The following is a 12,676-nucleotide window of genomic DNA, read 5'->3' as shown; positions in this document are numbered from 1 at the left end:
GTGGTTCTCTAACCTCTCCTGGAGAACCCCCAGACTCTATGTAACCTCCTGCAGTGGTTCTATAACCTCTCCTGGAGAACCCCCAGACTTTATGCAACCTCCTGCAGTGGTTATCTACCTCTCCTGGAGAACCCCCAGACTCTATGTAACCTACTGTGGTGGTTCTCTACCTCTCCTGGAGAACCCCCATACTTTATGTAACCTCCTGCAGTGGTTCTCTAACCTCTCCTGGAGAACCCCCAGAGTGTATGTAACCTACTGCAGTGTTCTCTAATCTCTCCTGGAGAACCCCCAGACTGTATGTAACCTACTGCAGTGTTCTCTAATCTCTCCTGGAGAACCCCCAGACTCTATGTAACCTACTGTGGTGGTTCTCTAACCTCTCCTGGAGAACCCCCAGACTGTATGTAACCTACTGCAGTGTTCTCTAATCTCTCCTGGAGAACCCCCAGACTCTATGTAACCTACTGCGGTGGTTCTCTAATCTCTCCTGGAGAACCCCCAGACTCTATGTAACATACTGCAGTGGTTCTCTACCTCTCCTGGAGAACCCCCATACTTTATGTAATCTCCTGCAGTGGTTCTCTAACCTCTCCTGGAGAACCCCCAGGCTCTATGTAGCCTACTGCAGTGTTCTCTATCCTCTCCTGGAGAACCCCCAGACTTTATGTAACCTACTGCAGTGGTTCTCTAACCTCTCCTGGAGAACCCCCAGACTGTATGTAACCTCCTGCAGTGATTCTATAACCTCTCCTGGAGAACCCCCAGACTATGTAACCTACTGCGGTGGTTCTCTAATCTCTCCTGGAGAACCCCCAGACTCTAAGTAACCTACTGCAGTGGTTCTCTACCTCTCCTGGAGAACCCCAGACTTTATGTAACCTCCTGCAGTGGTTCTCTAACCTCTCCTGGAGAACCCCCAGGCTCTATGTAGCCTACTGCAGTGTTCTCTATCCTCTCCTGGAGAACCCCCATACTCTATGTAACCTACTGCAGTGGTTCTATAACCTCTCCTGGAGAACCCCCAGACTCTATGTAACCTAATGCAGTGGTTCTCTAACCTCTCCTGGAGAACCCTCAGACTCTATGTAACCTACTGCAGTGGTTCTCTAACCTCTCCTGGAGAATCCCCAGACTATGTAACCTACTGCGGTGGTTCTCTACCTCTCCTGGAGAACCCCCAGACTATGTAACCTACTGCAGTGGTTCTATAACCTCTCCTGGAGAACCCCCAGACTCTATGTAACCTAATGCAGTGGTTCTCTAACCTCTCCTGGAGAACCCTCAGACTCTATGTAACCTACTGCAGTGGTTCTCTAACCTCTCCTGGAGAATCCCCAGACTGTATGTAACCTCCTGCAGTGATTCTATAACCTCTCCTGGAGAACCCCCAGACTATGTAACCTACTGCGGTGGTTCTCTAATCTCTCCTGGAGAACCCCCAGACTCTAAGTAACCTACTGCAGTGGTTCTCTACCTCTCCTGGAGAACCCCCAGACTTTATGTAACCTCCTGCAGTGGTTCTCTAACCTCTCCTGGAGAACCCCCAGGCTCTATGTAGCCTAATGCAGTGTTCTCTATCCTCTCCTGGAGAACCCCCATACTCTATGTAACCTACTGCAGTGGTTCTATAACCTCTCCTGGAGAACCCCCAGACTCTATGTAACCTAATGCAGTGGTTCTCTAACCTCTCCTGGAGAACCCTCAGACTCTATGTAACCTACTGCAGTGGTTCTCTAACCTCTCCTGGAGAATCCCCAGACTATGTAACCTACTGCGGTGGTTCTCTACCTCTCCTGGAGAACCCCCAGACTATGTAACCTACTGCGGTGGTTCTCTAACCTCTCCTGGAGAACCCCCAGGCTCTATGTAGCCTACTGCAGTGCTTCTCCAACATCTCCTTGAGAACCCATAGACCTACCATGTACAGTGGTCTTCAAAATTACTGCCGCTCCTGACTGGCAATGCACAAACAATACTTAAAAAAATATAAACAATATAATTATAGAGATAAACTCAAAATACCAGCGTGTGAGAAATGCTGGACTTTATTAATGTTTCAATGGAACCAACCGAAATCATAATTATTTGATACAAAATAAATGTAACTAAAATCAAGGTTTCATAATTCTTGGCACTCATTTAGCACTTAGTGCAACCACCTCTGGCAAGGATAACAGCATGGTCATTTCCTGTAATGTTTGACAAGATTAAGGAACATATATTTGGAGGGATTTTGGACCACTCCTCTATGCAAATCCTTTCAAGATCCTTCACATTCTTGGGTTTGTGCTTATCAACTGCCCTCTTCAACTCAGCCCACAGGTTTTGGATTGGATAGAGGTCCGGTGACTGACATGGCCATGGCAGAACATTGATTTTGTTGTCACAGAACCATTTCTGTGTGGATCTTGAGTTATGTTTTGGGTCATTGTCTTGTTGGAAAGTCCACCTACGGCCAAGTCCCAGCCTTCTGGCAGAGGCAACCAGATTGTCAGCCAAAATTGCCTGATACTTGGTGGAATTCATTATGCCATCAATCTTTAACCAGTGCCCCTGGACCTCTGGAATTAAAACAGCCCCAAAACATCACTGACCCCCTCCATATTTCACTGTGGGTATTAGGTGCCACTGGACCTCTGGAATTAAAACAGCCCCAAAACATCACTGACCCCCCTCCATATTTCACTGTGGGTATTAGGTGCCCCTGGACCTCTGGAATTAAAACAGCCCCAAAACATCACTGACCCCCCTCCATATTTCACTGTGGGTATTAGGTGCCCCTGGACCTCTGGAATTAAAACAGCCCCAAAACATCACTGACCCCCCTCCATATTTCACCGTGGGTATGAGGTGCCTCTCCTTGTATCTCTGTTTCGACGCCAAACATGCCGATGCTGTATCTGACCAAAACGTTCAAATTTGGTCTCATCTGACCAGAGCACCTTCTTCCAGTCATAATTTAAATCACTTTTGGTAAACTCCAAGCGTTTGCGTCTCTGTCTTGGGGTCAGAAAGGGCTTTCTTCTGGCAACCCTTCCAAAGAGCCTGTGGTTGTGGAGGTGGTGTCTAATGGGGCTTTCTTCTGGCAACCCTTCCAAAGAGCCTGTGGTTGTGGAGGTGGTGTCTGATGGGGCTTTCTTCTGGCAACCCTTCCAAAGAGCCTGTGGTTGTGGAGGTGGAGTCTGATGGGGCTTTCTCTGGCAACCCTTCCAAAGAGCCTGTGGATGTGGAGGTGGTGTCTGATGGGGCTTTCTTCTGGCAACCCTTCCAAAGAGCCTGTGGTTGTGGAGGTGGTGTCTAATGGGGCTTTCTTCTGGCAACCCTTCCAAAGAGCCTGTGGTTGTGGAGGTGGTGTCTGATGGGGCTTTCTTCTGGCAACCCTTCCAAAGAACCTGTGGATGTGGAGGTGGTGTCTGATGGGGCTTTCTTCTGGCAACCCTTCCAAAGAGCCTGTGGTTGTGGAGGTGGTGTCTGATGGGGCTTTCTTCTGGCAACCCTTCCAAAGAACCTGTGGATGTGGAGGTGGTGTCTAATGGGGCTTTCTTCTGGCAACCCTTCCAAAGAGCCTGTGGTTGTGGAGGTGGTGTCTGATGGGGCTTTCTTCTGGCAACCCTTCCAAAGAACCTGTGGATGTGGAGGTGGTGTCTGATGGTGCTTTTTTAAACCTGGTGACCTCAAGACACCACCAAGGCCTGCAATTCTTTCACTGTGATTCTTGGGATTTTTGTTACTTCTCTCACCATCCTCCTCTCTCTCCTGGGGGGCAAAATGCCTTTGTGTCCTCTACCCATGAGGTTTTCAACTGTTCCATATCTTTTGGATTTTTTTTTATAATTACCCTGACAGTGCTCAGTGGTATTCAATCATTTGTGTATCTTCTTGATCTTCTCAGTATATATACACACCTGTTCTGAAAAGCCCCAGAGTCTGCAACACCACTAAGCAAGGGGCACCATCAAGCAAGCGGCACCATGTAGACCAAGGAGCTCTCCAAACAGGTCAGGGACAAAATTGTGGAGAAGTACAGATCAGGGTTGGGTTATAAAAAAATATCAGAAACTTTGAACATCCCACGGAGCACCATTACATCTATTATTATTATTTAAATGGCACCATAACAAACCTGCCAAGAGAGGGCCGCCCATCAAAACTCATGGACCAAGAAAGTAGGGCATTAATCAGAGAGGCAACAAAGAGACCAAAGATAATCCCGAAGGATCTGCAAAGCTCCACATCAGAGATTGTAGTATCTGTCCATGGGACCACTTTAAGCTGTACACTACACAAAGCTGGGCTTTGCGGAAGAGTGGACAGAAAAAAGCCATTGCTTAAAGAAAAAAATAAGCAAAGACGTTTGGTGTTCACCAAAAGGCATGTGGGAGACTCCCCAAACATATGGAAGAAGGTACTCTGGTCAGATGAGACTAAAATTGAGCTATTTGGCCATCTAAGAAAACACTACGAGAATACCATCCCCACAGTGAAGCATGGTGGTGGCAGCAGCATCATGCTGTGGGGATGTTTTTCATCTGCAGGGACTGGGAAACTGGTCAGAATTGAATGAATGATGGATGGCACTAAATCCAAGGAAATTCTTGACGGAAACCTGTTTCAGTCTTCCAGAGATTTGAGACTGGGACGGAGGTTCACCTTCCAGCAGGACAATGACCCTAAGTATACTACTAAATCAACACTCAAGTGGTGTAAGGGGAAACATTTAAATGTCTTGGAATGGCCTAGTCAAAGCCCAGACCTCAATCCAATTGAGAATCTGTGATATGTGTTAAAGATTGCTGTGCACCAGCAAAACCCATCCAACTTGAAGGAGCTGGAGCAGTTTTGCCTTGAAGAATGGGCAAAAGTCCCAGTGGCTGGATGTGCCAAGCTTACAGAGACATACTCCAAGAGACTTGCAGCTGTAATCGCTGCAAAACGTGGCTCTACAAAGTACTGACTTTGGGGGGCTGAATAGTTATGCTAAATTTCAGTTTTTTTGGTCTTATTTCTTGTTTGTTTCCCAATAAAAAAAAAAAAGATGTTGCATCTTCAAAGCGGTAGGTATGTTGTGTAAAATCAAATTATTAATTACTAATTATTAATTACTAATTATTAATTACCCCCCCCCTAAAAACTATTTTAATTCCAGGTTGTAAAGGCAACTTAAATAGGAAAAATGCCAAGGGTGTGAATACTTTCGCAAGCCACTGTAGAACGTCAGACACCAACACAGACGAAGAATCAACATCTGTGATGACATTTACTTTGACATTTTTTCTAAAATTACATTGCTCTTATAAACGGATACTGTGGTTTGGACTTAAATTTTTTAGTAACCTGACTTGAAATACCAGTAACCTGACTTGAAATAGTAGTTACCTGACTTGAAATACCAGTTACCTGACTTGAAATACCAGTAACCTGACTTGAAATAGTAGTTACCTGACTTGAAATACCAGTTACCTGACTTGAAATACCAGTAACCTGACTTGAAATACCAGTAACCTGACTTGAAATACCAGTAACCTGACTTGAAATACCAGTAACCTGACTTGAAATACCAGTAACCTGACTTGAAATACCAGTAACCTGACTTGAAATACCAGTAACCTGACTTGAAATACCAGTAACCTGACTTGAAATACCAGTAACCTGACTTGAAATACCAGTAACCTGACTTGAAATACCAGTAACCTGACTTGAAATACCAGTAACCTGACTTGAAATACCAGTAACCTGACTTGAAATACCAGTAACCTGACTTGAAATACCAGTAACCTGACTTGAAATACCAGTAACCTGACTTGAAATACCAGTAACCTGACTTGAAATACCAGTAACCTGACTTGAAATACCAGTAACCTGACTTGAAATACCAGTAACCTGACTTGAAATACCAGTAACCTGACTTGAAATACCAGTAACCTGACTTGAAATACCAGTAACCTGACTTGAAATACCAGTAACCTGACTTGAAATACCAGTAACCTGACTTGAAATACCAGTCACCTGACTTGAAATACCAGTCACCTGACTTGAAATACCAGTCACCTGACTTGAAATACCAGTCACCTGACTTGAAATACCAGTCACCTGACTTGAAATACCAGTCACCTGACTTGAAATACCAGTCACCTGACTTGAAATACCAGTAACCTGACTTGAAATACCAGTAACCTGACTTGAAATACTCATACGGAGTTTGAGTAAATGTTATATTTTTAAAGGGACAGTGCACCTTAACGTTTCTATACAGAAACCTAAAGCTTAAAACCCCAAGAAGCCATGCAGATGTAGAAGCACTGAGTAGCTAATCTGGATGGACCGCGAGGCTGTAGCAAACAAACACTAAACGCTTTTATAAAATCACATGAAAAAAAAGAAAAAAAGAAAATCGTCTCAGAAACTCGTAACTTCCTTCAACAGCTCCGTGATGCGTAACCAGCCATGAGGATGATGAATGAATACAAGTGGTACCTTACCCGAATTGTCGCCTCCAGGCTCGCAGAACCGTTGAGGGGCACACCAGCATATCAACAGGACACCGAAGAGGGTAAAAACGGTTAAGCATGTCTTATATTCCGTTGTGTCCATGGTGATGTGGCAGGCTTGGTACGGAGTGGAGCAGGTCTGCTATACACTCTGTAGTTACACTACACTACCTCCCACAGATTCAATTCCTCGGTCTCTCTCTCCCCCCTCTCTCTCCCTCTCCCCTGTCTCTCTCCTACCTTCCACAGATTAAATTCCTCGGTCTCTCTCTCCCCCCTCTCTCTCTCTCTCTCTCCCCTGTCTCTCTCTCCTACCATCCACAGATTAAATTCCTCAGTCTCTCTCTCCTACCTCCCACAGATTAAAAAGTTCTCTCTAATCTACCTTCCACAGATGAAAATGTTTTTTCTCCCTCTCCCCTGTCTCTCTCTCTCTGTCTCTCTCTCTCTGTCTCTCTCTCTCCTAACTCCCACAGTTGAAAAACGTTTCTTCTCTCCGTCTCTCTCTCTCCGTCTCTCTCTCTCCTACCTCACAGTTGAAAAACGTTTCTTCTCTCCGTCTCTCTCTCTCCCTCTCCCCTGTCTCTCTCTCCTACCTCCCACAGATTAAAAAGTTCTCTAAAGTTCTCCCTCTCCCCTGTCTCTCTCTCTCCGTCTCTCTGTCTGTCACTCTCTCTCCTACCTCACAGTTGAAAAACGTTTCTTCTCTCCGTCTCTCTCTCTCCCTCTCCCCTGTCTCTCTCTCCTACCTCCCACAGATTAAAAAGTTCTCTAAAGTTCTCCCTCTCCCCTGTCTCTCTCTCTCTGTCTCTCTGTCACTCTCTCTCCTACCTCACAGTTGAAAAACGTTTCTTCTCTCCGTCTCTCTCCCTGAACCCCCACAGCCAGGAAAATCAGGAGAATACTCTTCCAGTAGATCATATTACAGAAGACATCCAGTGTGTGTGTGTGTGTGTGTGTGTGTGTGTGTGTGTGTGTGTGTGTGTGTGTGTGTGTGTGTGTGTGTGTGTGTGTGTGTGTGTGTTGGCGGGAAGACAAAAGAGGAACATGTCCTACCGTGTGTGTTGAACGGGTGGATTAAATGTAAAGACCTCTTGGTTTATAGTTTGTGACGTCAGAGAGAAGTCTCTCTTATTACTGGAAGCTGTCTGAGGAATTTCAGGTCTGTGTTTGTGTGTGTGTGTTTGCATGGTGTGTATGTGTGTATCTCAAGAATCTTGGCAGTGTATTTAGTCCCAGTAAGGTTGTCCAGGAGACAGCGGTACTAAAAATGGAAAGCCACAATGGCAGTCTGTCCCTGCATCCCCCAATGACACTACCAGCCAGGTTAAATAAAATATTAAATAAAAACAAAACTTTTAGCCTCTTCATTTTCATGTTACTTTCAACCTCCTGCTAATCGTATTAGCCTACGTAAGCTCAATCTCATGCTAATCGCATTAGCCTACGTTAGCTCAATCTCATGCTAATCGCATTAGCCTACGTTAGCTCAACCTCATGCTAATCGCATTAGCCTACGTTAGCTCAATCTCATGCTAATCGCATTAGCCTACGTTAGCTCAACCTCATGCTAATCGCATTAGCCTACGTTAGCTCAACCTCATGCTAATCGCATTAGTCTACGTTAGCTCAACCTCATGCTAACCGCATTAGCCTACATTATCTCAACCTCATGCTAATCGCATTAGCCTACGTTATCTCAACCTCATGCTAATCGCATTAGCCTACATTAGCTCAACCTCATGCTAATCGCATTAGCCTACGTTAGCTCAACCTCATGCTAATCGCATTAGCCTACGTTAGCTCAACCGTCCCGAAGAAGTTTTAAACACTCTGAATTTAATGACTAAAACTTAAATCTATGTTTAGTTTCATTTCACACAGAAACGTTTAGCCTCCCTCCCCCCATCTGAAACGTTTGACTCTGAAGTGGGACCGTGATACCTTGTTGGTCTAATAGGGTGCACTACTTTTGGCCAGGGCCCATAGGGAATAGGGTGCAGTAATTTTGACCAGGGCCCATAGAGAATAGGGTGCACTACTTTAGACCACAGGCCCATAGGGAATAGGGTGCACTACTTTAGACCACAGGGCCCATAGGGAATAGGGTGCACTCCTTTTGACCAGGGCCCATAGAGAATAGGGTGCACTACTTTATACCACAGGGCCCATAGGGAATAGGGTGCACTACTTTAGACCACAGGGCCCATAGGGAATAGGGTGCACAACTTTAGACCACAGGGCCCATAGGGAATAGGGTGCACTACTTTTGACCACAGGGCCCATAGGGAATAGGGTGCACTACTTTTGACCAAAGGGCCCATAGGGAATAGGATGCACTACTTTAGACCACAGGGCCCATAGGGAATAGGGTGCACAACTTTAGACCACAGGGCCCATAGGGAATAGGGTGCACTACTTTTGACCACAGGGCCCATAGGGAATAGGGTGCACTACTTTTGACCACAGGGCCCATAGGGAATAGGGTGCACTACTTTAGACCACAGGGCCCATAGGGAATAGGGTGCACAACTTTTGATCACAGGGCCCATGGAGAATAGGGTGCACTACTTTAGACCACAGGGCCCATGGAGAATAGGGTTTAGTGTTCCATTTGATTCCATTCCATTCCATTTTATCTGACATTTTTACAGTTAATAAATAACTACTGAAACAATTTTAGAATCATGTCTTTAAAGTTAACTTTGACTTCAAACACACAAACTCACTGTCAATACAACTCAATGTAAAACTAGTGTCCATTGAAAACAGCTCTGAAGACCCTCTATAAAACAGGCTAGTGAAAACATCTCTGAAGACCCTCTATAAAACAGGCTAGTGAAAACAGCTCTGAAGACCCTCTATAAAACAGGCTAGTGAAAACAGCTCTGAAGACCCTCTATATAACAGGCTAGTGAAAACAGCTCTGAAGACCCTCTATAAAACAGGCTAGTGAAAACAGCTCTGAAGACCCTCTATATAACAGGCTAGTGAAAACAGCTCTGAAGACCCTCTATAAAACAGGCTAGTGAAAACAGCTCTGAAGACCCTCTATAAAACAGGCTAGTGAAAACAGCTCTGAAGACCCTCTATATAACAGGCTAGTGAAAACAGCTCTGAAGACCCTCTATAAAACAGGCTAGTGAAAACAGCTCTGAAGACCCTCTATATAACAGGCTAGTGAAAACAGCTCTGAAGACCCTCTATAAAACAGGCTAGTGAAAACAGCTCTGAAGACCCTCTATAAAACAGGCTAGTGAAAACAGAGCCATTGTTGCCAGGAATGTGAGGTATGTTACTCAGGGAGCCTTCTGAGGTATGGAGGGATACCTTAAGGACACATACAAACACACACACACACACACAAAGACACACACACAGAACACACACATTCACAACAACAACAAAAAAAACACACACACACACACACTCCGTGTCGGTGCGCACAATTCCTCCACCGCGTGGGAAAACACAGGGGACTTCAGACTGTAGAAACAGCCTCCATGTCGCTTTATGAGAGCAGCTCACACTACTACTGGGTTACAAATGGACTGTAAGGCTGGTATGAACGTCCTGCTTAATGTAGTGTAAGGCTGGTATGAACGTCCTGCTTAATGTAGTGTAAGGCTGGTATGAACGTCCTGCTTAATGTAGTGTAAGGCTGGTATGAACGTCCTGCTTAATGTAGTGTAAGGCTGGTATGAACGTCCTGCTTAATGTAGTGTAAGGCTGGTATGAACGTCCTGCTTGTTATGAACACCTCTAGGAAGAGGGAACGCAACACCTTGCAAAAAGAGGTATTAGGTATGTGGCTGTAGGTGGAGGTAAAGAGGTATGGGACTGTAGGTGGAGGTATAGAGGTATGGGACTGAAGGTGGAGGTATGTGACTGTAGGTGGAGGTATAGAGGTATGGGACTGAAGGTGGAGGTATAGAGGTATGGGACTGAAGGTGGAGGTATAGAGGTATGGGACTGTAGGTGGAGGTATAGAGGTATGGGACTGTAGGAGGAGGTATAGAGGTATGCGACTGTAGGTGGAGGTAAAGAGGTATGTGACTGTAGGTGGAGGTATAGAGGTAAGGGACTGTAGGTGGAGGTAAAGAGGTATGTGACTGTAGGAGGAGGTATAGAGGTATGTGACTGTAGGTGGAGGTAAAGAGGTATGTGACTGTAGGTGGAGGTAAAGAGGTATGGGTCTGTAGGTGGAAGTATGTGACTGTAGGTGGAGGTAAAGAGGTATGTGACTGTAGGTGGAGGTATAGAGGTATGTGACTGTAGGTGGAGGTATAGAGGTATGTGACTGTAGGTGGAGGTAAAGAGGTATGGGTCTGTAGGTGGAGGTGGAGGTATAGAGGTATGTGACTGTAGGTGGAGGTGGAGTTATAGAGGTATGTGACTGTAGGTGGAGGTATAGAGGTATGTGACTGTAGGTGGCGGTAAAGAGGTATGTGACTGTAGGTGGAGGTATAGAGGTATGTGACTGTAGGTGGAGGTATAGAGGTATGTGACTGTAGGTGGAGGTATAGAGGTATCTGACTGTAGGTGGAGGTATAGAGGTATGTGACTGTAGGTGGAGGTAAAGAGGTATGTGACTGTAGGTGGAGGTATAGAGGTATGGGACTGTAGGTGGAGGTAAAGAGGTATGTGACTGTAGGTGGAGGTAAAGAGGTATGTGACTGTAGGTGGAGGTATAGAGGTATGTGACTGTGGGTGGAGGTAAAGAGGTATGTGACTGTGGGTGGAGGTAAAGAGGTATGTGACTGTGGGTGGAGGTAAAGAGGTATGTGACTGTAGGTGGAGGTAAAGAGGTATGGGACTGTGGGTGGAGGTAAAGAGGTATGTGACTGTGGGTGGAGGTAAAGAGGTATGTGACTGTAGGTGGAGGTATAGAGGTATGGGACTGTAGGTGGAGGTAAAGAGGTATGTGACTGTAGGTGGAGGTAAAGAGGTATGGGACTGTAGGTGGAGGTAAAGAGGTATGTGATTGTAGGTGGAGGTAAAGAGGTATGGGACTGTAGGTGGAGGTATAGAGGTATGTGACTGTAGGTGGAGGTAAAGAGGTATGTGACTGTAGGTGGAGGTAAAGAGGTATGTGACTGTAGGTGGAGGTAAAGAGGTATGTGACTGTAGGTGGAGGTAAAGAGGTATGGGACTGTAGGTGGAGGTTAAGAGGTTAAGAGGTATGGGACTGTAGGTGTCATTATATACAGCTGGAGAAGGAGTCTGTCATTATATACAGTTGGAGAAGGAGTCTGTCATTATATACAGCTGGAGAAGGAGTCTGTCATTATATACAGCTGGAGAAGGAGTCTAACATTATATACAGCTGGAGAAGGAGTCTAACATTATATACAGCTGGAGAAGGAGTCTAACATTATATACAGCTGGAGAAGGAGTCTGTCATTATATACAGTTGGAGAAGGAGTCTGTCATTATATACAGCTGGAGAAGGAGTCTGTCATTATATACAGCTGGAGAAGGAGTCTGTCATTATATACAGCTAGAGAAGGAGTCTGTCATTATATACACATGTATCCTCTACGAGAGGGCGGGGTCAGCTCCAATTAGCAATGGGACCGACCAATCAGCTGTTTCGGGGAATTTCAAGAAGCCACCCTGAAACACACACATACTAAACCACAACACAGAAACTGGGGAACGTAATTTGCTTAATATAATTATTTTGTCATTATTGATTGAATGATACTTTTTTTTTTAAACACTTCAACCAGTAAAATGCTATTTATTTGATCAGGTAAATTGACTGAGAACACGTTCAATGACCTGGGGAATAGTTACAGGGAAGAGGAGATCAATTGGAAGCTGCGGATGATGAGGTGGCCACAGTGGTTTAAAGTACTTAAAAGTAAAAAATACTTTAAAGTACTACTTAAGTAGTTGTTTTGGGGTTTCTGTACTTTACTTTATTATTTATATTGTTGACAACTTTTAGTTTTACTTCAATATATTCACAAAGAAAATAATGTAATTTTTACTCCTTACCAGAGGAAAGAGCGCCTCCTACTGGTCCTTCAACAACACTCCCAGCAGCATCTGGTCTCCCATCCAGGGACTGACCAGGACCAACCCTGCTTAGCTTCAGAGGCAATCAGTGGGAAACAGGGTGGTCTCCCATCCAGGGACTGACCAGGACCAACCCTGCTTAGCTTCAGAGGCCATCAGTG

The 12,676-nt window shown here is 45.2% G+C and overlaps 1 protein-coding gene across 3 annotated transcripts in view; it reads right to left on the bottom strand.

Moving 5' to 3' along the window:
* Nucleotides 1-7,490, bottom strand: part of LOC135507210 (carboxypeptidase Z-like) — an 88,258-nt gene extending 80,768 nt beyond the window's left edge. For 2 of the 3 annotated variants that reach the window (XM_064926799.1, XM_064926801.1), the window contains exon 1: nucleotides 6,483-7,489. In XM_064926799.1, coding sequence (XP_064782871.1) covers nucleotides 6,483-6,594 — 112 coding nt within the window. In that variant the 5' untranslated portion in view covers nucleotides 6,595-7,489. Of the gene's footprint in view, nucleotides 1-6,482 lie in introns of all 3 variants that reach the window. The other variant, XM_064926800.1, reaches the window with a different exon arrangement.
* Between the last annotated feature and the right edge of the window lie 5,186 nt (nucleotides 7,491-12,676).

The sequence above is a fragment of the Oncorhynchus masou genome, chromosome 20 (assembly GCF_036934945.1).
Source record: "Oncorhynchus masou masou isolate Uvic2021 chromosome 20, UVic_Omas_1.1, whole genome shotgun sequence".
NCBI classification, from domain to species: Eukaryota; Metazoa; Chordata; class Actinopteri; order Salmoniformes; family Salmonidae; genus Oncorhynchus; species Oncorhynchus masou.
Note: the sequence above shows the minus strand (reverse complement) of the source record. Positions and strands in the feature narration are given on the sequence as shown.